This window comes from Alosa pseudoharengus, unplaced genomic scaffold (assembly GCF_046254945.1).
Source record: "Alosa pseudoharengus isolate Yale_2024_CS ecotype anadromous, Long Island Sound unplaced genomic scaffold, YU_APseudo_1.1 YU_APseudo_1.1_scf_12, whole genome shotgun sequence".
NCBI classification, from domain to species: Eukaryota; Metazoa; Chordata; class Actinopteri; order Clupeiformes; family Clupeidae; genus Alosa; species Alosa pseudoharengus.
The window spans coordinates 10,514,259-10,538,244 of NW_027468587.1; the positions used below are offsets into that span (position 1 = coordinate 10,514,259).

Genomic DNA, 23,986 nt, shown 5'->3' on the forward strand with positions numbered 1-23,986 from the left:
GACACGCACACACAGTATAGTTACAGAGACGTTCCCATTCGTTACTGTCTCAGGACGGCCACATACTACACATGCACACACACACAGTATAGTTACAGAAATATACAAAACAAGCATAACAATTTAAAATGACACAGAAAGACATAACAGGCTTCAAAAGCAAAACATGGACACACACAGACACATAGTAGAGATGCAATCCCAGACCCATACAAGCTCATCGAATATTCCTTATATCCATACAGCCATGTGTGGTGAGGAGAGGTTTTGTTTTCTTACCTGGGACACATGGAGGTATGATGTCACTGTTGTTCCTGTCCCTCCAAACTCCATCTGCTGCACAGGTGTAGCGCACTGCACACGAAACATCCAACCTCCATTCAATGGCTGGTTTCAGCTCATAGTATGTATGAAAATACTGTTCAAGGAGGAGGTAGATAACTACAACACTATGCTGTTTTTAATAATAGTAAGTGTCAGAAATAACAACACAATGATAATGAAATAAGAAACACAAAGGCTTCGTGTTTTGAGTGTACAACTCACCTCTGTCTGATCCCTGGAAAGTGTAGTAGGGCTCATTGCACTGATACTCAATGACAGACAGGTACTGCTTCTCAGTGATGGAAAGAAATGTCACTCGGCCATTCAGCAAAGGCTTTGGGTCTCCACAATCTGTGACTGGAATAGGGAAGAACATTCATGGGGATGTAGGCAAACTAAATATATGTGAATATTTATGACTTTAGGTCTACCAATATACAGTAGTATATTCAGAACCCAATCATTATAGTATAAGGCTTTATGGCATGCAGTCACAGCATCTCTCTCTCACACACACACACACACACATTACTTTTTTAATCAGACTATTGATTCATTCATGCAGTTTGGTTTTGGGATCATATTGGAAAATCCTTGCCCATATAATTGCAGAAATGCTTTGCTTACATTGGTTGTCTATAATCTTGTGTATCCAGTCAGTGTATTTTGAAATGCGGGTGTACACTCCATAATATCCTGGTTCTCCACAATTCACGCCCCAGCTGACAATCCCGGCAGCCCAGAAGCGCCCATCCTGTTCAAAAGCAAAGGCCCCGCCACTGTCTCCAGTACAGGAGTCCTTGCCCCCCTCCGGGAAGCCTGCACAGAACATGTTCTCTGTGAAGCTGCTGGGCACATTTGGTTGGCTGGCAAAGTCCTGACATGCTTTCTGCTCCACCAGGGGGAGTTTGACAAATCGGAGATCTGACAACAGTCTCTGTTTTTCTATTACTCCAAAACCTGAAACCAACCTGAGAGAGACACAGGGAGAAAATGGAGTGTAGGGGAAGGCATGTATTACATCATCATTATATCATATCATATTATCATGTCTATTTGGAATGATATGATTACAGTAATATCTGGCTACAGTAATTTGGCTGTGTAATGAATAACATTCTGATAATTGTTTCAAGTCATAGTAGGATACTTTTCCAACAATGTACAAAGAAATCAGATTACAGTGATTTAATGAGCAATTTGTAATGGACTACTTTCTTTGAGCAACTTCCTGAACATTAATAATCCTTTATCATGCAATAAATAAATGAAATGGAAGTGAAATTAATCATGTTTAGATTTGTTTGACATAGTACTACATCTTGAGTATTATAGTCTGAATAACACTCTAGTTCCCTTTTACCCCATGCGTCCAGTCATGTACTGGTCATCGGCGGTCGGCAAACACAGTGGCATGACTCTGGAGTTAAACGTGATCTTTTGCTTGAGCTGTATCAGGGCGATGTCATGGTCGTAGTTATTGTCATCCGGGTTGTTATACAAGGGATGAACACGCACAGCCTGTACTTCCAGCTGGGGCCATTTCAACATTCCAGTAATACTGTTCTCTCCAACATACACCTATGGCAAGACCAGAGGATCAAAATGAACTAAATCTGAAAAGCCTCTGTTAAACATGCCAGTATATTAACATTCTGGAATTCCAACCAAGTATATTTCATGTTTTATATTACACATTATAGTCACATTATATGACTATACTTTTAGGACTTTTAGGACTAACACTAACTATATTTATACCTAGCTGTAAGGTGTTAATTTATAACTAACTATATTTATACCTAGCTGTAAGGTAAATTAAAAGGGAATACTTTTTGGAAAGTGATACATGCCTGAAGTTTACATTGAGCATATAAAGGCTACTCTGAAACAGTTAAACATACCTTTAAGGATTCTTTATCTTTAATTTCTTGAGGCTGTACGTAGTTGTGAGCTGCAGTGAGGAGCCACTGTTCATGAATCACAAAGGCCCCACCTCGGCCAAAACCAGACAGCAACACCTGCCAAGGCACAGATTCTGCAGGGGCTTTCTTCCCTCCCAAAATCCTTTGGTGCCTTAGTAGACTAACTGTTGGACGACCGCATACTAGAAAAGTACACACACACACAGAAAGAAATATTGTAGGAAAACCCAACACACTTATGTCTGCAAAGAAATCTGCCAGTAATTCCATACCTGGAACGCACTTAGGAGGAGCGTCTCTGTTTTCGTGGTCTTCGTGCCGTCCTCTGAGCATGTGTAGCGGACTGCAGAGGATAATGAGGTGCATATAACATGTGTAGCAGACTACAGACATAAGGGAAGGCAGAGGATAAGTGCATATACATGGGCACATGTGTTTTGAAAATTAGAATTGATCATGCCTTTTTGTAAGCTGCATTTCTGAATGAAATTGTAGATATACTACATTCTTATGTATATGTATGTGTATACAGAGTGACCCCCCCCTCCTCCCCACACACACACACACACCAACACCACTTCCAAAATAATTACAGAAAAAGAAGAAAGACAGAAGTGTCACCCACTAGTCGATGTGGCGTTGCGTAGAGTGTATGGCTTGTGACAGCGATAATCAACAACCTGAGTCTCTCCATCAGTGGTAATCTCTGCCTCTCCATTCAGTAAGGGTCTAGGCACAGGACAGTTACTACCTGGACCATCAAGAACTGCAGGCGTAGGAGAGACCCTCTCACACACACACACACTCACACACACACTCATACACAACAGCCTGGTACAGAAATGCCAAGAAAAGAGAGAGAGCATCTCCATGACTAACAGCATCACACAACAAATACAGGAAATGGTGAAATGACATATTACATTATACTATTATATTATACTACTGTGTAGATATAGCCAAAGTGGTTGAGATAAAAACAAGTTGGTAAATAACTCACCCAAGGGGACTTGCCCAGTTTATAGACATGTTGGACAAACCACTTTAACCGCACTTAATTAATCATCTGAATGACTTTAACGTGGACTGGAGTTTATTTCTCCTCCCACCAAGCTGATATGGTTAGAGCCTCGGAATAATCAATGGTGACAGTCCAAAGGCTACCCTACCACATAACAATGCTTGTGTTGGACAACTGCCTGTTGCAAATAAATGACTAGAGCTCTAATCGAAGCCGAAGCGGCCCCTGGCCTGGCCTGATGCGGCCCTGATCTGGTTCAGAGTCGGATGCTATCCAGGCCACACAGGACCAACAAGGGGTGCATTTCCCAAAAGTGCTGTTGCACAACCATGATGGTTACAGTCCATACGGAAAGTATTCACAGCGCTTCACTTTTTCCACAATTTATTTTTTCTCATCAATCTACACACAATACTCCAACACTGATGTTTGTCCTTCTTTACACTTCTCTCATCCTCTCAAAGGAACTCTGGATCTCATGCATAGTGACCATTGGGTCCTTGGTTTCCTGTCTGACCAAGGCCCTTCGTCTCGGATTACTCAGTTTGGCTGAGCGGCCAGATCTAGGAAGACTGTTGGTTGTTCCAAGCTTGAGAATGATGGAGGCTACTGTGCTCTTGGACACTTTTAATGCTGCAGAAATTGTCTTGTATCCTTCCCCAGATCTGTGTCTTCACACAACCCTGTCTCACAGGTCTACGGACAATTTCCTAATAATGTCCAGTGAATTAATTTAGGCACAGGAGGACTCCAATCAAGTTGTAGAAGCATCTCAAGGACCATTGATAGAAGTAGGATGCACCAGAACTCAATTGCAAGCGTCATAACAAAGGGTCTGAATACTTATGTAAATGGAATATTTTTTATAAAGGATCTTTGGTACAGTACAACAAACAGATGGAATCCATTTGTATTTAACATGCTCCATCTCACCACCACATTACAATTATATAACCATTTAGGTTACTAACGAGGTTGGGTTGAGAGATATACAAGTTATGAAACATTATGCAACGGGAGTGTTTTGACCTCCCTTAATTATACTCTGGTTGTGTTTTGTTGTTAAATAAGTCCAAGTGAAAACTGAATTGGATCTTACAGAATTTAAGAATTTAATCAGTGTAACATGCATGTTCTCAGGATGCATCGTCCAAGAAGAGAGAGAGAGGGGCGGGGCTGGGGCTAGCTCATTTTCCTGGGCCTGAGCCCCACATCACTTTTACTCCACACCCCCTTCTCCCAACACAACCGTGGAAAGAAATTGAACGGAAAAGAGAGACACAGAAATCATGGGGGAAATTCAGGGAAACACAATCACTCCTGCTACAATTACATTAATTCATTTTTTAGGAAGGGGGAAAATCCTATTACTTCTCAAGCAGAAGGGTGTTTTTGCATGTCTATTTAGGAAGATAAACTGGGAGTGAATTGGTAAGTCAAACTAAATTTTTAAAAAAGTAAAAGGGTTTGACATTTTAATGAAATCATGTCACCAGTGAGAATATACAGACAGAACATACAAATACTTGCTTCAATACAGACAGTGCAAGACTAAACCCCAAGTCAAAAAAAGTCAGTACAACACAATGGCAACAATACCCACAAGGCTAATAGCAGTCTCAGTGACAGTCACAGTTGCCTGGCTGTAAGGAACCACGGTCATTTGTGCCATTTTTCAAAACAGTTCCTCTCCAACTTCAGGCAGAGGGCAACATCACAAATCTTGCACTTCCATGGAGTGCTCTGTTTCTTGTCATCAATCCTGCACATTAGGCAGGTTGTGCGGCCGGAGGCGGCTCGCTTGCTGACATCAGGTCGCAGAGAGGCCACTGGAACGGGCACGTGCTGACAACTTTCACGTTTGTGAGAAGCCTTGTTTGATACCCCACAAAGGTCTGCCATCAGCTCCTCCATGAAGGCCTTGTGGGTCAGTGTCGTCTGCTGCCGCTGGGCGGTCAGTTCTTTATGGAGGGTATATGCGTTCATTGCAGCGATATCCAGGAAGTACAAAAACAACTTCCTGTACCATCTCATTTCTTTATGCTGTGTTGTGTAATACTGAATCAGCTGGTATGGAAACTCAACACCGCCCGAATACTTGTTGTAGTCCACAACAGATGAGGGGCATGGATACAGCTTGGGCTTCGAGCCTCCAGTTTTGGGCTTCTCCCACCTCTGGATTTTGTCCCCCGAATAGGCTGCATGGATCGTGGAGCAGACACACACCTCTTTTCGGTCCATCCACTTCACAAACACCAGTGGACCGTCCCTGATCCATCTGATGGCGGCTTTGCTGGAGTTCTTGTCCAGTGCGTTAGATGTGCTGCGAGGACAGTTCTTCCTGTGCTCTCTGTACAGACCACAAGCACCAAAGCTTTGTCCCTGCAGGTCTCTGAAGAGCTTTGGGCTTGTGTAGAAACTGTCTGTGTACAAATGATACCCGGAACCCAAGTAGGGACGGCTCACGAGTGACATCACAGAGTCATAGGAAAGCCCTTCTCCTGTTTGGAAGCCACTCTTTCTCCTGTAAACAGCAAAATCTACAGCATAGCCATTGGCTGCATCAGCGAGTACAAACAACTTAAAGCCCTTGGTTGCGGTCAATCCATCATGCATGACGAGGTTCTTGTGAGGGTGGTAGAAGGCTTTGCAGGCGGTCCGGATTGTGTCCAGCAGAGGTCTTGCTTGGAACAGGCTGTCGTGTGCTGGTGTTCCCTTTCTGTTGTCGTTTTCCTGGTCCTTGTGTGGATTGCTCATTTTGACATTCCGGGTGATAAATCTGTATCTGTCCCAGGTCATCACAGTTGCTGGGAATGGTATGGAGAAAATGTCATCTTGCTGCCAATAATCTTTGATCTCGTCCAGCTTGATTGTGGCCATGTAAAAAATCAGTCCGATATAACTGAAGAACTCATGAACACCAACATCAACCCACTTGTATGCGCATCCTTTTGCAACATTTATGGCAGCTTGCTTATTAGTGTAGTCACACAAAGTTTTGACGGCCCTGTCTGAGAAGAAGAGTTTGAATAGGTCTAGTGGAGTGTGGGTGTCCGTTGAACTCATCTGAACACCCGGCGTCCGTGCGGGGCAGAATCGCACTCCTGGTGGATCCGTGTCTACGTCTTTCCCTGTCTTCCATGCCAGCGTTGGTTGGGCCACTTGTGCACTACTACACCTGCGTCTTTTTCTTGGTGGGGGACTAATGAGTTCCTCCTCTTCGTTGTATTCTGTACTTGACAGCTCATCTACCATATCTACATCATTTTCATTTCTGTAGATAGAAAAAAAGGTATTTTAAAATGACACATCTGATTATCAACCTGGATTTAAACACATTCCAATCATTCACATCTGCAACACATTCTTCTGACATATTACAGCCATTCACACTTGAGCAAAAATGGCTAATCTTCATTATGCAGGATTGAAAGACTTAAACTGGACTGGCATACAGGCTAAATTATTTTGATGAAAGACTTCTTCAAAACATCTTTTCTTTGAAAAAATTGTCTACAAGTTGGATAAATTGTCAATAACTGATTATTACACCCAAAAACCAGTAGGCCTATGGTTATCTGAACACATCCCAAACATTCATCTCTAAAAAAAAACCGTCCAAAAACACAAAAACCCTTTACACAAAAAGGTAGAAATGTTACACTTTACAGTTCATCTTCAGCTGGATCGAGACGTTTCGAATAGTAGAGGTCATCATCACTTCCATAGTCGTCCGAGTCTAAGGACTGCTCAGAAACTTCTTCACTCCACTCCTTGGCGGTGGTAATGCTATGCGTTTGCAGTGGGCTAGACCAGTCTTTTACCCACTTTTCCCTCTCCATCTTCCAACAGCATGTGTGTGTCAGTCCGTCCTGGTGCAAAGAGTTGCAGTTATGTAGGCCTATGAGGTGGGAGTTCTCCTGCGTGCAAAGCCACTCACTAGACTAGACCTCAACTAGACTCTCATTAATCGACAGATTATCATAACGTGGTAACGTAAAGGAAGCCTAAGTGAACCGAGCCCACATATTAAAAATGCTCTGGGAACACTAGCACTAAAATTTCAAAATAACTTGTCCGAATCGTAAGCGCATGTGACTGACCACAATAACAAGAGAGCTTTGGTTATTGGCCATAAAACTAACCTATGGGACACATCCTTCTTGGCACCAATCACACCATTAGCCAATCGTAACCGACAGAAACAAACTTCGAAGTCCGCTCTGCCTTCGCTAAGCATCGGTGGAGAGCTGCAGATGCAAGTGAGTTTTACATTTTTTTAGGCAACTTCATTTAAGTTGTGTGTTGTGTTCATCGAAGGTATCAACTTTGCTCTAATAAGTTAGTCTCAAAATGTTTCAGTTTCATTCGCGATATTGACCAAATTACTAGCTACAAAGAAACAATTATTTCTCGCGAACAACAGTAGGCTACAGTAGTAGGGTACACGAGTAGTATAGCCTAAGGTTAAGGAACACGCTGTCTTTTTGCGACTTTAGGTTACCAGAGTTAGATAAGTCGATACCCTCTTCATCTCCGTGCGTGTAGGCTACTTGGTCTGACGCACCCACCGCTACAAGAACTGCACCTCCCGAAGAACTCTTTCCTATTACATACATGCTGTGATTTGTATCAATGTTTATGTGTACAATAACAAATAATGTGAAACGAGACAGCCATTTTGTATGTATACATAGCCTACTTGGTTGGGGATTAATGCAGTATATCTATCTATCTATCCATTCATCCATCCATCCACATTAGGCTACTAACCCTAGGAGAGCTTAGTCTGAATCCATGATCTCAGATAAAAGCTTTGAGACAATCGGTCATAGCATATGAGTGCAATCTTGTCAAAACTCAGAGCTACTTTTGCAACAGAAATAAATAGGTAGGCCAGACAGTGTAGCCTATATAAAAAAAATACACTTGTTACCTAAAACTGACTTATTTCTCTGACTTATCACGGCAGGTAACCCCCTTTTATTTACAATCCCATACAAATATTAACTAGGATGATTAGATACAGGGAGGAGGGAGAGGCCAGAGAATAGCCTACCCTCTTGAATTCCAATATAACATTCTCCTGCTTCCCCTGCACAGTTCACTCATTTCCAACTGCAAACTCTGCATTTGAGTTGAAAGATGGTGAACCATAGGAGGACAGGATGCAGGGGTCGCGTGGAACAGGACGTGAAGGAGGGGGTCTGCGGTAAAGACGCCCAGTCCTCACAGGTCAAGGATGCTGACCAGCCCAACGAGTAAGTCTTAACTACCACTCTTCTACTATACATGTACACTTGGGCACTCTGTACTCAAATGCATGGGCAGTGTTGTGTTTTCGAAGACTCCATATTGTCATCGGAACAAACTTGTCTCTTGTAGTTGCAGAGTAATACTGTACTGAAATGTATTTTAGGCTAATACAATTTTAATTAAATGGCATATAGCCTACTTTACTGTACGTGAGCCCTTATTCATTTAGTAGGCAATCCATAATGTGCATATCCTGCATAGCAAAACAATACTACCACACTGATACTGTCAGAAAATATTCTCAGCAACTTCAGAGGTAACTACATTTTTGTAAAAATAATTTGGTCTGCATGATTTTTTTCCTGCTGTGGCCAACTTGCTGCACTTTCAGGTAGTGACATGTATGTTAGTGCTAATGGCCTTAGTATTGCTTTGTTAAAATGCAGCATCTCTGAAATATTTGTGCTTACAGAGATGACCATGATGATGATGATGAGCTGGATGAAGAGTCCAGTTCTAGTACTGAGGGAGAGGATGGCTCACCACCACCAAAGAAACGCAGGCGAAGCAGTCCACAACCAGCCCAGCCCACCCAGTCATGGAAGACCGAGGAGGACACTGATGAGGCTTTATCGGAACTGGCATTCCGCCCTGCAAGGACCCCTGGCGTCCAGATGAGTTCAGCAGACACCCACACCCCACTGGACCTGTTTAAACTCTTTTTCACAGAGGACGCTGTCAAGACTTTGTGTGACAACACTAACAAACAAGCGGCAATTAATGTGACAAAAGGCAACGCCAAGTGGACTGATGTTGGCGTCAGCGAGTTGTACAAATACATAGGACTGATTTTCTACATGTCCGTGATAAAACTGGACCACATCCATGACTACTGGCGGCAGAATAACATTTTCTCCATACCATTCCCAGCCACTGTGATGAGCAGGCAGAGGTGTAGAAATATCTCCGGGAATGTTAAAATGAGTGATCCACACAAGGACCAGGAAAACGACAAGAAGATGGGAACACCAGAACACGACAGCCTGTTCCAAGCGAAACCTCTGCTGGACACGTTCCGAACCACATGCAAAGCCTTATATCACCCTCACAAGAACCTAGTCATGCATGACCGCACTTCAGCAACCAACAACTTCAGGTTATTTGTGCTTGCTGATGCAAGCAACGGATATATAGTAGATTTTGCTGTGTTTACAGGAAAGCACAGCCGACACATGGGGCGAAAAGTTTCGTATGATGCTGTGATGTCACTTGTGGATCATTCCTTCTTGGGTTCTGGCTATCATGTTTACATGGATAGCTTCTTCACAAGCCCAAAGCTCTTCAGGGCCTTGCATGGGCAAAACGTTGGTGCTTGTGGTATGCACAGTTATGCAATAAAGAACTGCCCCCGCAGCACATTTAACGCGCTGACCAAGAGTTCGGACAGAGGAGCCATCAGATGGATAAGGGACGGTCCTCTGCTGTTTGTGAAGTGGATGGATGCAGAAGAAGTGTCTGTCTGCTCCACGATACACACAGCTTACACTGGGGACACAGTGCAGCGGACCGTGAAGCCAAGAAACGGTGCCTCCACAACCGAGACTTACCCATGCCCCTCACCTGTTGTGGACTACAACAAGTACATGGACGGCGTTGATGTGTCAGACCCACTGAATCAGTACTTCGCAACACTGCACAAGACCATGGATTGGAACAGGAAGTTGTTCTTTCATTTCCTGGACATGGCTGCCAGGAACGCATGCATCATCTACAACGAGCTGGTCGCTCAACGGCAGCAAACACCGCTGACCTACAAGGCCTTCATGAAGGAGCTGACTGCGCAGCTGTGTGAGGTGTCAAACAAGGGGACTCATCACAAACAGGTTAGCAGTGACCACGTGCCTGTTCCGGTGGCCAAGCTGTGTCCCGATGCCAGGCGTCAACCTAAACAGGCTCGTCACACCTGTGTGCTGTGCAGGAAGAGCAAAGGCAAGAGACACCACACGGCATGGAGGTGCAAGGGATGTGATGTTTCCCTCTGCCTGCTGTTGGGCAGGAACTGTTTTGAGGAATGGCACAAATCCACTTGAACTGTTTCCCCATGACTACTTGTGACCTTGAACTATTTGACCATGACTACTTGTGACCTTGAACTATTTCCCCATGACTACTTGTGACCTTGAACTATTTGACCATGACTACTTATGACCTTGAACTATTTCCCCATGACTACTTGTGACCTTGAACTGTTTCACCATGACTACTTGTGACCTTGAACTATTTCACCATGACTACTTGTGACCTTGAACTATTTCACCATGACTACTTGTGACCTTGAACTTTAATGCATGTACTTCCTCCTGTTGTGTGTATGTGCTATAGTATTTGTTTTTGTTCACTTGTGCATGTGTGTGCATAATTGGTAAGCTTTTTATATATAAAGTTTGCAAACTATCTTTGGTGTTATTTCAATACATTTTTAGTTTAAAAACTAGCACCAGAGAGCACCAAAAACATACAAAAATGTGTTTGCATTTGTCCTCTTATGCGCTTTGACTTTCTGATGAGCATGAGAAAGTTCTGGTGCGCATGTGAATGTATCTAGTGCACACACTAAACTTGAAAACAATATTTCATATGCATGTCACTAGGCACTTCAGCAGCAACACACTCTTTAAAGCCTCTATAACAATATGCCACTCAGCATTAGTATTGCCCTTCCACTCCAGTGAATGTATTACTGTCTGAAGAGGAATGTGCTCCACTACAGGACACATACTCTATCTGCTAGTGTTGCACGGTGCACCGATACCACAAAAGAATCGTGATACCCTGAAATTAAAAATGTCACAATACCTATTTTATTAGCATCGATACTATATATAAGAGTATATATACTTACTTATATACATACTCTCTGTGCTCCTCTTCTACAGGGCACTGTACACATACTCTCTGGTGCACCTAAAACGTGCTGCATTTGTTTAAGTTGTCTATTTGATTCAGAAATGTACTTTTGTCACCACTTTTCAGAATTACATTGTCATAAATTATCATAGCACACTGAAGAAGGCACACGCCGAAATGCGTATGTATGTATGCATAGTGCGGCCTCTCTCCTATTTTTCTTGTATGTATAACTATCCAGGCCAGCACTCCTAAAGTTTAGAAATAGACAAATTGAGTGAAGCCTGCTCCTATCCTCACTGACCATAAATTATCATAAACAATACACATACACATTTGTTTTTTTCTAGGATTTTATTGAGAAATAATAAATCAACTTGAACTTTTAACCACTGAAATATTATGTGAGCTGCTTTATGCTTGACATAATTTATTTAGAATTCATTCCCTTCTAATTAGCGTTTCCCTCCATGGTCTTGGTGATCCAGTCCAAGTACTGGCCAACTCTGGTGTATACCCCATAAGTGCCCTTTACCCCGCAGTTGATTCCCCAGCTTACAATCCCAGCTGCCCAGTAGCGCCCATCGTCCTCCTTCAAAACATAAGCCCCACCACTATCCCCCTGGCAGGCGTCTTTACTGCCCTCAGGGAACCCAGCACAGAACATGTTGCTAGTGAAGATGGAGATGTCACTGTGGGTCGTCCTTTTCGAGTCAATGGAGGTGCGACAGTGACCTTGGTCCACCAGGGGGAGCTGCACATACCTGAGCTCATTGGCAATACTTTCCTCTGTGACACCAAACCCTGACACAGTCCTGTAAATGCAACCAAAATGATCAGCTGTTAGCAGACCTTAATCATAAGCTTTCAACATGCACATGTCTAGTTTCTCTTACCCCATTTTGCCTGTTTGGTATTGGGCATTCGCTGGGGGTAGGCACAGTGGCATAACATCTGCACTAAATGTGATTGGCTGCTTAAGCTTGATGAGGGCGATGTCATTGTCATAGTTACTATTTCCATCTGGGTTATTGAATTGGGGGTGAACATGTATGGAGTCCACTTCCAGAGAGGGTGATTTTGTTATCTGGTGGACATCAGTGTGTCCAACATACACCTGTGAAAGAAGTTTTGATTAATGAACTAAAAACAGAACATCAACTGGTTTTATAATTTTCATAGACTTTATAATACTTTGACAACTAAATAGGCAATTCTTTTAGGGAATTCATTGACTGTAACTCAGATCCCTGTTATGAATGAAAGCAGACGTATATACTGTATTTCCTAGTACAGCTTTTCAGATATTCAGCAGATTTTTTACTCAAAGCCATTTACAGTTTCTGCATCCACATTTATGTATTTACTGTTTGTCTGCATCCAAATGTACTTGAGGTTCAGGAACCTGTCAGTTAACCCCCGCTGTCCCAGAGAAGCATGTATAGACCTCTGGCCCAGAGAAGCATGTATAGACTACCTCTGGCCAATTGTTTGACGCAGACGCCAGGTTGTGAGCTGCGGTCAGGATCCATTTGGGTGCTATGACCGCTGCTCCTCCACGGCCACCCACTTTGAGCAGCACCTGCCAGGGGAACTCCCCTGCTTGAGCCACCTTCCCCCCAAGCACCCGCTGGCGACGCTCAAAGGACTTGACTGGACGTCCACACACTGTGGAGATGAGGGAATAAAAAAGAGGGATTTGGTGCAGTTAATGTGGCTGTGTTGAGGTATGTTATGTTATGTTATGTTATGGATAACATAACTTATCACCCGGAGAGAAGAAATACTCTTGGCTGATTGGCTGGTGGAGTGGCTATTAATTCTGAATAACAGGACACCGTTCCATATCAATGCTTATGAATGGTAACTATAACAACCATAGTAGGACGACGCTCTAGAATCTTTGGTTGCAGGCTTCGCAACAATGGAATCAACTGTAAACAAGCTAACTGTCCATGCTAAAGTTGTACAACAAGCTGAACTAGTGAGCTTCTTTTTAAACGGAACCGCGTGTTTCCTTTGCTTTACAGTGGCAACCGGGTGATAAGCGGGATAACGGCCTTCAAGGTGTGTCCAGTTATACGGAATTAATGGACGAGGGCGGAGGCAACTCCCCTCCGCTGCGCGTCGGGGAGTTTTGCCCCTCGCCCTCGTCCATTAATTCCGTATAACAGGACACCTCGGCGGCCGTTATCCCTTACTTATGTTATGTTATGTTATGTTATGTTATGTTATGTTATGGATAACAGTTGCCAAGGTGTCATGTTATTAATAATTAATTGGCAAGACTGTGGCGAAGCACTCCTCGAGCGACACAAAGCAGTGTAGAGTATCCTCGGCCAAGCTCTGCATTGGAGAATAAGTTTTCACATTTGCATCAGTAGTACACCTACCTGGCACACACACAGGAATGACATCATTGTTGCTGGTTTGCGTCCACTTGCGATTCGCCTCACAGGTGAACTGCACCGCTACCAATGAGGGTGACACACACAGAGGACACGCAAGAGAGAGAAAGAGACTTATGAGTTTTGCCTTCTAAGCAAGTAAATATCATTTATTTTCTTCATTTACAGTTTTTTTGCCATATATAAGGGCACGATGCCTTCCCAGTGCTGTACCTCCATGGTTTTTGTCAAATGAGTAGTAGGGCTCATTGCAGGTGTACTTGATGATGGAGCGGTACTCGTTGTCTTTCGTGTTGGAGACAAAAGTGAAGTTTCCATTCAGCAGAATCTCGGGGTATCCACAGTCAATGACTGCAGGAGAGAAGGAAACATCATAAGTAGCCAGTCCACAAAACACACCCATATCAAGGTCACAGGCAAGGGCACTCAGGAATGGTTGTAACTAAGAATCTAAAATCTAGTTGGCTCTAAATGTAACAAGCAAATAAGAAAGACTGAGTAATTTAAAAAAAAAACATTTAAATGCATGCAGAGTTGAATGGGATGAGTTTCGAAGTATGTGGTTGTAAGAGTGGACAGAGCTTGTGGACTGAGGTGTTGAGTGTCATATAGTAAGAGTCCAAGCCTTACTGTGGCACTCCGGAAGAGACTTGTGCCATCTCCCGTTACTGTGGCACATGGATCCAAAGGCCTCGATCTCCCTTCCATCCTGCAGAGGAGAGCAGGGAAGCAGCCACATGAGAAAATAACACCACTCATTTGGTTTTGATTATGAGTGTGCTTGATTTGTCAGTGACTTTCAGCACAGTGAGCACAGGTCCTCTTTCACCATCGCCTCCTCCCAGACCGGTTAGAGCACACTGTGGCACGGGTCTGGGATGAGTGTGGCACAGAGTCTGCCTTCCTCAGCCATCCTTAAAACATTGTTGAACAACTATCATCGCTGGAAGATAGACAGTCATTATTCAGGGATCATTTTGAACTCATTTGGAATACTCTGGGCCCTGTCTTACATCCGGTGCATCGTGGCGCCAGGCGAGACACAAGTCTTGTTGTTGGAAACTGCTCCCATGACCTGAGCTGACCCCAGTGCATCAGTAGGGCAGAGAGATACATCTGCCCTGCTCTCACCTGCATCAGCTTGTAGCCCTTAAGACAGCGCACGTGGATGTAGTCTTTGTAGAGGTACTCGGTCAGGGAAGGGGTGACGCGGCCGTTAGCCACGCCGTTGGGAATTTCACACTTCACTCCTGAGAGAAACAAAACCAGAACTTTGACCAAAGCAATACTCTCAATGTAATACATTTATTCATTTTTCCAAAGCGACTTACATACTATGTCAATTATATTACAATGGCATTGTTACATTGTCCCGGGAGCAACTCGGGGTTAAGTGCCTTGCTCAAGGACACAGCGGTGGAAGCTGGAACCCACAACTTTTTGGCTACTGCGTTCTCCTTAAACACTACGATACCACCACACCAATACTATCAAAGCAATACTCTTAAATTCATGATCTCAAAGCAATACCCTCAAAGTAATTATCTAAAATAAGCACTCTTTTGGCTCCACTAATGTCCATATTAGGAAGTGGTGAGTACAACTTTATGTGAACAGTCCAGCCCTGACCCGACGGATAGCTAGATATTGGGAGAGTATTTGCCCTCTAAAAGCATGAGTTGTTGTAGTGGCTGTGGTTTGTTGTTTGTGTCTTCCTTACAGATGAGCCATATGTGACTTAGACACACAGACACCAGATTTCAGAGAGGAAGAGGATACAGGGGCTCAGTTTGGATTGTTTGTCGTTTATTGTGTTAGTTATGTTCACACTGCTCTCTCCATCATACCCTCTCCATCATACCCATACCGGAGGGACAACCTCCCACTCCGTCTGTTGTTCACACACTCTTTCTTACTCTCTTTTCCTTTCCTGTCTCTGTCTGTTTTCAGTCCTTTTCTCATTGACAGTCCACCATTAACCAGGAAGTCTCACTCTTTCTCGTCACTCTTTTCAACCGTTTCACTTTCTTTTGCTTCCCGACACTACTTCCTCTCACTCGCTTCCTGTTTCTCCTTTCCCTCTTCTCTGCATCTCTCCCTACAATTCAGTCAGCTATCCGCTATTCAGAGAGCCACCTCTCTCTCCAATCCCCCATCTCTCCCTCCATCTCTCTCTGCACTTTTTTGCACTGCATCTCCCTCACCCCCCCCTCTCTCTCTCTCTCTCCCTCTCTCCTCACCCCCCTCTCCTCACACCCCTCGTCTCTCCCTCTCTCCTCACACCCCTCATCTCCCTTCCCTCTCTCTCTCCCTCTCTCCTCACACCCCTCACCCCACCTCTCTCTCCCTCTCTCCTCACCCCCCTCTCCTCACACCCCTCATCTCCCTTCCCTCTCTCTTTCCCTCTCTCTCCCTCTCTCCTCACACCCCTCACCCCACCTCTCTCTCCCTCTCTCCTCACCCCCCTCTCCTCACCCCCCTCATCTCCCTTCCCTCTCTCTCTCCCTCTCTCTCCCTCTCTCCTCACACCCCTCACCCCACCTCTCTCTCTCTCTCCCTCTCTCCTCACACCCCTCATCTCCCTTCCCTCTCTCCTCCCCCCCCCCTTCCCTCTCTCACTCTGGGTGGTGTAGTGGAGGCTCCACCCGCGGCTCAGTCCGGCCCAGTCCGTGTGGTACTCCAGCTGGACCCAGTGGGAGCCGGTGACCATGACGCCGGGGCTCTCGCTCCCGCACAGCTTCCTAGGCTTACTGCCCGGGATGGTCACCTGCAGGGGACAGAGATACAGTCCATTACTGATGGACAAACCCATATACCCACATACACGCACGCACGCATATGCACACACACACACACACACACACACACACACACAGACACACACACACACACACACACACACACACACACACACAGACCCACACACACACACACACACACACACACAGACCCACACACACACACACACACACACACACACACACACACACACACAGACCCCCACACACACACACACACACACACAGACCCACACACACACACACACACACACACACAGACCCACACACACACACACACACACACACACATTCACACACACAGACCCACACACACACACACACACACACACACACACACACACACACCTGCAGCCAGTGGTAGAGGCAGGAGGGCTGTGGGTTGTTGATGTGCTCGATGTGGAAGTGGTGTGTGAAGTTGAGTGTGATGAGGAAGCCAGGCTCCACGGAGATGTTGTAGAGGCAGTGCAGGCCGTGGGGAGAGGGCTCCGGGTAGCCCGGACTGCTCAGGGTGCCCTCCAGCTCATGGAACTCCCCAGCCTGGCAACTCGCTGGCAAAGACATTATATAACATATTATATATATTATAACATACTTATATTTACCATTTCTGCTGTAAGTGCATGTTGTGTGTGATGTCTGTATGCTACTGAGACCCTTGAATTTCCCCTTGGGGATCAATAAAGTATCTATCTATCTATCTATCTATCTATCTAACATATTATATAACATATTATATATATTATATTAAAACATACAGTCAAATACATACAAAATCAACACAGAGAAGTATATGACATGCACCATACAATACATACATATTCATATACATTCAAATACATGCAGCATACAGCACACAATACATATCAATATATTTACATACTGAGACTGACATCATAAATGGATGGGGGCTTGGTCTGGCCCAAATACAGATTGGATAAGAATTCTCAAATACTTACGCATACATGTGCGCTGGTCGGCACGGAGGTCGTAGCCATGGTGACAAGAGCAGAAGTAGGAGCCCAGGGTGTTGAGGCAGATCTGGGAGCAGGGTGAGGTCTTGCCTGGCTCCGCCCCTTCCGCACACTCGTCCACATCTGACAACACATAGCACAGACACACAGCACACACACACACACAAAGTACAGACACACAACACACACACACAGCACACACACACAGCACACACACACAGTACACACACACAGCACACACACAGCAAACACACACAGCACAGACACAGAGCACAGACACAGCACACACACACAGTACACACACACAGCAAAGACACAGCACACACACACATCACACACACAGTACAGACACACAGCACGCACACAGCACACACACACAGCTCACACACAGTACACACACACAGTACAGACACACAGCACACACACACACACAGACACAGCACACACACACAGCACACACACACAGCACAGACACACAGCACAGACACAGCACACACACACAGCACACAGACACAGCATACACACAGCATAGACACAGCACACACACACAAAACACACACCAGAGGTTAGAGGCTAGAGCCAAACACTGGCCAGGGTCTGGACCAGATTTGAATCAGATCCACGTCACTATGTTAGCTATAGTTTCTGGTCGGTGAAGCACACCAACATGCTATTTTCTGCCAAAGATTTCCAGATGGTACTTTACCCTCTAGACAAGTTGATAAGGACCGGATCACCTCTACCTTTATTCAGCTTTAATGAAGAATTACAGCAGTGATCCTCACTATTTTTTTCACAAGAGCCACATTGGCAGTGCAAAATCAAAAAGAGAGCCACTTTTAAGACAACATACTAACTCACCTTTGCAAATGTGCATTTCTACATATAAATATCCCACACAAAAAAATAACACATCCAAAACAGCTAAATATATACAGCCAAAGCTTAATAACTTCCTTTCACCTTCATTATTTGGGTGAAGGAAGAAGTATAGGCTAATTCAGATGTTTGTGTTTTTGTAGTGCAGTATTGTATGTTTATTAAGCACATTTGAAAAAATATATTGGCTGTGTTACCACATAGCCTACAGTGGGTCCCATTTAGAAATGGCCACATAGCACATTCGCGCTTTCCGTGATACACGCATAGACAGTAAAAGATACACGCAGCTGCATGAAATGTATTACAACTTATCGCCACAAGGTGGCAGTTTAAGTCCGCTGTAGCATTGCCGGTAAACAGGGCAGCGGATTGCATTCAAAGGCGTTGCAAGTGGCAGTGAGATAGGCCTACTGTAAGCAGAACGAAACTAAAGATCACCTCGTTGAAGTCATACAGTAGTAGACTAGGCTAAATCAGAGCCTACTTTTGTTTTTATCAAGCTGGGGCCAGAGAGGATGGCCTTTGGCGAACAGTTTAGGCCTACTCAAAATTAGTAAAACCAAATTTGGCGAAATCTCGCCAAAGCTGCATGCGAGCCACCAATAGCTTGACGAGCCGCAAGTGGCTCGCGAGCCGCGTAATGAGTAACACTGAACTGAATTACAGTATCCATTGTTTCTCATCATTCAATAGCCTCACCACATGTAACACCCAGTTTATAAAAGAGTTATACCTTAACATAAATGTTAAAACATTCCCTATAGATATTGTATAAGCCCTGTAATGACTGTTATCGCATGTTTATAACTACATGACTGACCTCCTGTGGCGACATAGCACATGACTGACCTCCTGTGGTTGTGTAATGGAGGATGCACTCACCCACGGCCTGGTAGAACACTGAGAAACCGAGGTGCTTGTGCAGTCCCGGGTTGGTCTCATCTGCTTGGAAAATCAAGCGGAGGCGGTTGCCAGGGGCCAAAATAGGCTGGTTGCCAGGGTGATTTCCATCAGCAGAGTTGGCTTGACCACAGAACTTCCACAAAATGTTGTCATTATATATGACCTAAAAAGTGAAGCGCTACGTTAAAGTAGAAAAGAGGAGGCCATCTCATTCCGTTCTCTCACGCCACAGAGACGAGCTGTGTCTAGGACCTAGGTGGCTGTGCCAGAGTTGGTCAGGCCTTTTTTCATTTGTTTTCTTTTATTCTCTTACTCATTGATTATGCCACACTGATTTATTTCTTTATTAGGCTCTCTATATACTTATACTTATACTTAAACGTCAGGTCCTCAGCTTATGTTGGATAGCTAAGTAGCCTACGTTTACGAAGACGGCACAATAAACAAACAAATAATTAAATAAACACATAAATACATAAACATATATCTTAGTGAGTTAACCCAGTTGTTCAGTGAATGTTTTAGCAGCAAAAACTCAAAGTAGCAAAAAAAAAAAAAAAAAACACTCAGACTCGGGTACTGACCATTAGTGAGTCATAGTAGCAGTCGTCTGAAGGCTCGATGTCCAGGTGGGTGAAGGTGAGCTGGATCTTGTAGCCGGTGGGGACGGTCAGATCCCACTCCTCATACACACCAGCTGGGTAAGGCTGGGGGTACAGAGGAGACTTGACCTCCCCGTACATCACTTCAGGGACAGGAGAGACCGACTCACACACACACACACTCACACCCAAAAGGGTGCTGGAACACCAACAGAGACATGGATGTTAAAAGTGTGAAGGAGAATGGGTTCGTGTGCTCTTGATGTGTGTGTGTTGGGTGGGTGTGTATGATAGTTTAGCCTGACTTCACATATACAATTTAATCCAATTGATGACACTACATGTATGTTCATTTTATTCCAGAAGTCTTATGCATATTAAGGAATATTTCTCTTACTTCTGGAATAAAATGGGTCAAATTCAGACGCCATGGCAGGGTATGCAAACACTCTGCAGCTATCACAACAAAACAAGCACTTGATGCACTTAATCCAGACTCACCAGAGAACGGAATATTTCCACTTCATGTTGAGTATTAGGCCTGCTCGCTTTTATGCACATACAGTCAGCAATCAACAACAAACTCTCTATAGACTGTTGTGTTATTACATGCTTCAGTTGGTAAAAATGGTGATTGATCCTGGACCAGCAGTCTAAAAGTCACATCAGTGAAGTAGTTATGTTTGGTTTGGCTACAAGAGAAAGGGAGAGTTAGAGGAGAGAGAGAGAGAGAGAGAGAGAGAGAGAGAGAGAGAGAGAGAGAGAAAGAGAGAGAAAGGAGGAGAGAGAGAGGGAGAGAAAGAGAGAGAGAGAAAGGAGGAGAGAGACAGACATGAGAGAGGGATAGAGAGATCGACGTGCAGACTTGGTGAGGTGGGAGGTGAAAAGACTCCTCTATTCCCGTAAAACGCTGGGATGTTGCAGGGTTGTTTGCTCAAAGGGACAAATTCCACAGTGGTTTCAATTCCATGGTGGATCAACTGGCTTCCTGGTCCAACCCAGCTTTGTTTTTTTGTTTTGTTCAGAATTGACTTTGTTAAGTTATGTTAACGTTTTTCCAACTCATTCAGCTCATCTTGACAGTGACATAAACACAATCCTTTAACATACACTGGGAATCTCCAGTCTTTCAGCAGCAAGATAAATAATAGTGTTTGGATGAATAAATGACAAGAAATATTTATTTATTGGCATGGGTCAGTCATGTGGAAGCAATACAATATAATTCAGACTTAACAGAGATACCGCAGAGCTAAAGCAGCTGGCTGGTTACATGTTAGTGTCTATTAAAAAGTTGTTTAAACACCTAGATAGATAGATCTATCTTTAACACTTTGATATTTAAAATAAATTCAAAATTTAAATACACACAAATGATTATTGTTTGAAAATGCCTTTAATTGTGTTAAAGGTATAGCACTTGATGCAGGCAAACACACCGTTATGTACTTTAGGAGGAGCAGGTGCAGCCAAGTGCACTTCTGCCTTCTGTCCTCTAGAGGGAGGATGAGCTGGTATTTTAGCTGGAACGGTGTAGTGACTTCGTCTGTGTCTCTTTGTTTGTTTTGCCATTTACAGCACACAAACTCTGGAGTTGTTCTCTTTCTGAGCAAACATAATTTTGCTGAGTTTATACACAAAGCGTTTGAATTATAATCAAGGACTTTGCCTTTAATACCAAAGGTGAATGGCATATGCCTGAATATATGACTGAATATATGATGAGATGTCTGACTTGAGTCTTTCTCTTCTAATCATCACCCTCCTTCTCCATGGTCTCCCTTATCCAGTCCAGATAGTTCTGCACCTTGGTGTAATATCCCTTATAGTTCCTGTCACGACAGAAAGCACCCCAAGACACTATGCCCTTCAGCCTGTAGGGTTTATCTGGTGTCCCAGAACCCACCCTGGGCACAAACAGAGGACCTCCACTGTCACCACCGCAGCTGTCCTTGCCTTCCATTCCTGCACAGAACATGTTCTCAGTGAAAAGTAGACGATTGCCGTCGTTATTACGTGGTGTTTCCTTGCACTTCTCTTTCTCTATTTCTGCTATGTCTGCATAATGCAACATTCTAGCTTTGTCTGCCCTCTCTATCATCCCATACCCTGACACGGTGCTCATCTCCCCCACTTTTGCAGCAGCCCTCTCTGGCAAACAGATTGGGATCAGGTTCGGACCGAGTTCTACCTTTCTGGACATTTTGAGCAAAGCGATGTCATTGTCATATGTTGTTCGACTATTATCAGATGTGCCTTTCTCATAGCCAGGGTGGATTATAATCTTCTCAGCGTACATGACGACGGCATTTTGGGCGGCACCGTCAATCATACCCCCACGTACTAACAGTGTGTTTGTTTTGATCCCATCCACCACATGAGCGGCAGTTACAGCCCATTGGTCACTGATCAGGGAGGCCCCTCCTCTCCTTGGCTCTTTGATGAGGAGCTGCCACGGGATCTCTCCCAGTTTAGCCCTCCTCCCACCCAGGATCCTGCTGCTGCTGCTCTGGCCCTCTGTCACTCCACAAACTGCAGATAAAGTCGGGGGAGAACAAAACAAGTTGCAGTTGGGTTGAGGCACAGAAAGCCGTGTATAGGGTAGTCTTACTTACTATTGACATTGTTATTTCACAGGGGGAAAAAAACACCTCACCTGGAAGACATCTCGGCATTTTGGTATGACCAGTTCTGGATTTCCAGAGTCCGTCTGCCTCACATGTAAAGACCTCTGATTGGAGGAAGGGGGAGAGTCAGACAGGAAGAGAGACCGACAGATGGACAGGCAGACAGACAGGACAGGGAGGGGTAGACAGACAGGTACACTAAACACCTAAAGACAGACATACACTGTGCAATTTTGGTCTTATTTGAGTCCGACACCAGACCAAATCTTGTTTAATTAGTCATGCAGTTTGACCCACTAAGAAGATATAACAATCAGCGCTAGCCTCCAGCTTCAGATGGATCTGCTGACTTGCAGAGTAATCGTGACCAAATGAAACGTGTAGTGAGGTACAATGCGACTGAGAGAAATTACAGTGTGTAACTGGTTTTAGACTTCCATTATATCAGTCCTGTAGTCCTGTTTTCAGGTTTAGACTCAATGTTATTTATTTATATGTGAATGACATATAAATCAAACAAACAAACACAAACAGACATTCATTTACACAGACATCGAACATCCATTTAATTCCTTCTGCTCACCATCACTTTCCAGTTTGTAATACTTGGAGATGCAGGCGAACTGAAGTTCACTCTTGTATTGTGTAGACAAATGTCCCACCAGTTTTACTGCATGTGGAAGAGTGGGCTCCTCACATTCTACCACTGTTAGGGTCAAAAGGAAGAAAAGAGGTGAGAGCAAAGAAACAAAAACACGAGAAAGAAGACATCTGAGTCTGTGTGTGATGTTACGGAAGCTGATCCTTTAAAGTTACTAGAAAACGTAGTTGGTGCCTCCAGGACTCTGCTTACTTTCACAGTTGTAGACAGGCTTCCATCCTCCATTCTTCTGGCATCTGCTCTCAAATGTCATATTACTTTTAATGCCAGGACCTAGTATGGTCTGATTGGATGAAAGGGTGAGTGACATTTAACTTTTATTTCTTTATTTTATTTTATTTTATTTTATTTTATTTTATTTTATTTATCACTTTTCTGGAGAAAGGTTATTTCTCTCTGAGTCCGTATATCTAGCCTGGCTAACACCTGACTGATTCTCAGAAAATAATTAGTCTGGGTATGCATCATCCCTTCATTCCCATCCCTTCCCATTTCCAAGGGCCATAACCAGCAGTGAATTTGAACTTAATTTACTACAATAAACTCTTACCGAATCACAGCATTTCTTTTAAACGAAGGTTCACATTTACACATTTATAATTAATACTGACGCCATCAGCTCAGCCATTGGTTGTGTTCAACAGCACTCCTAACCATACTCCCTTGTCTGTCATTGTATAGGCCCACCCCATGCTGGA

At 44.1% G+C, this 23,986-nt stretch overlaps 1 protein-coding gene across 1 annotated transcript in view; it reads right to left on the reverse strand.

Annotated features, from left to right (window-relative positions):
* c1s.2 (complement component 1, s subcomponent .2) overlaps positions 1 to 23,986 on the reverse strand; it is a 32,191-nt gene that overhangs the window by 3,712 nt on the left and 4,493 nt on the right. Inside the window, exons 8-20 of the mRNA XM_076279645.1 lie at positions 23,481 to 23,571; positions 23,211 to 23,333; positions 22,657 to 22,731; positions 21,862 to 22,532; positions 19,983 to 20,123; positions 19,378 to 19,561; positions 17,599 to 17,736; positions 16,988 to 17,190; positions 16,461 to 16,608; positions 14,973 to 15,091; positions 14,472 to 14,550; positions 547 to 681; positions 280 to 354 (exon numbers count right to left, since the gene is read on the reverse strand). Of these exons, the coding sequence (XP_076135760.1) occupies positions 280 to 354; positions 547 to 681; positions 14,472 to 14,550; positions 14,973 to 15,091; positions 16,461 to 16,608; positions 16,988 to 17,190; positions 17,599 to 17,736; positions 19,378 to 19,561; positions 19,983 to 20,123; positions 21,862 to 22,532; positions 22,657 to 22,731; positions 23,211 to 23,333; positions 23,481 to 23,571 (2,182 nt within the window). The remainder of the gene's footprint in view (positions 1 to 279; positions 355 to 546; positions 682 to 14,471; positions 14,551 to 14,972; positions 15,092 to 16,460; positions 16,609 to 16,987; positions 17,191 to 17,598; positions 17,737 to 19,377; positions 19,562 to 19,982; positions 20,124 to 21,861; positions 22,533 to 22,656; positions 22,732 to 23,210; positions 23,334 to 23,480; positions 23,572 to 23,986) is intronic.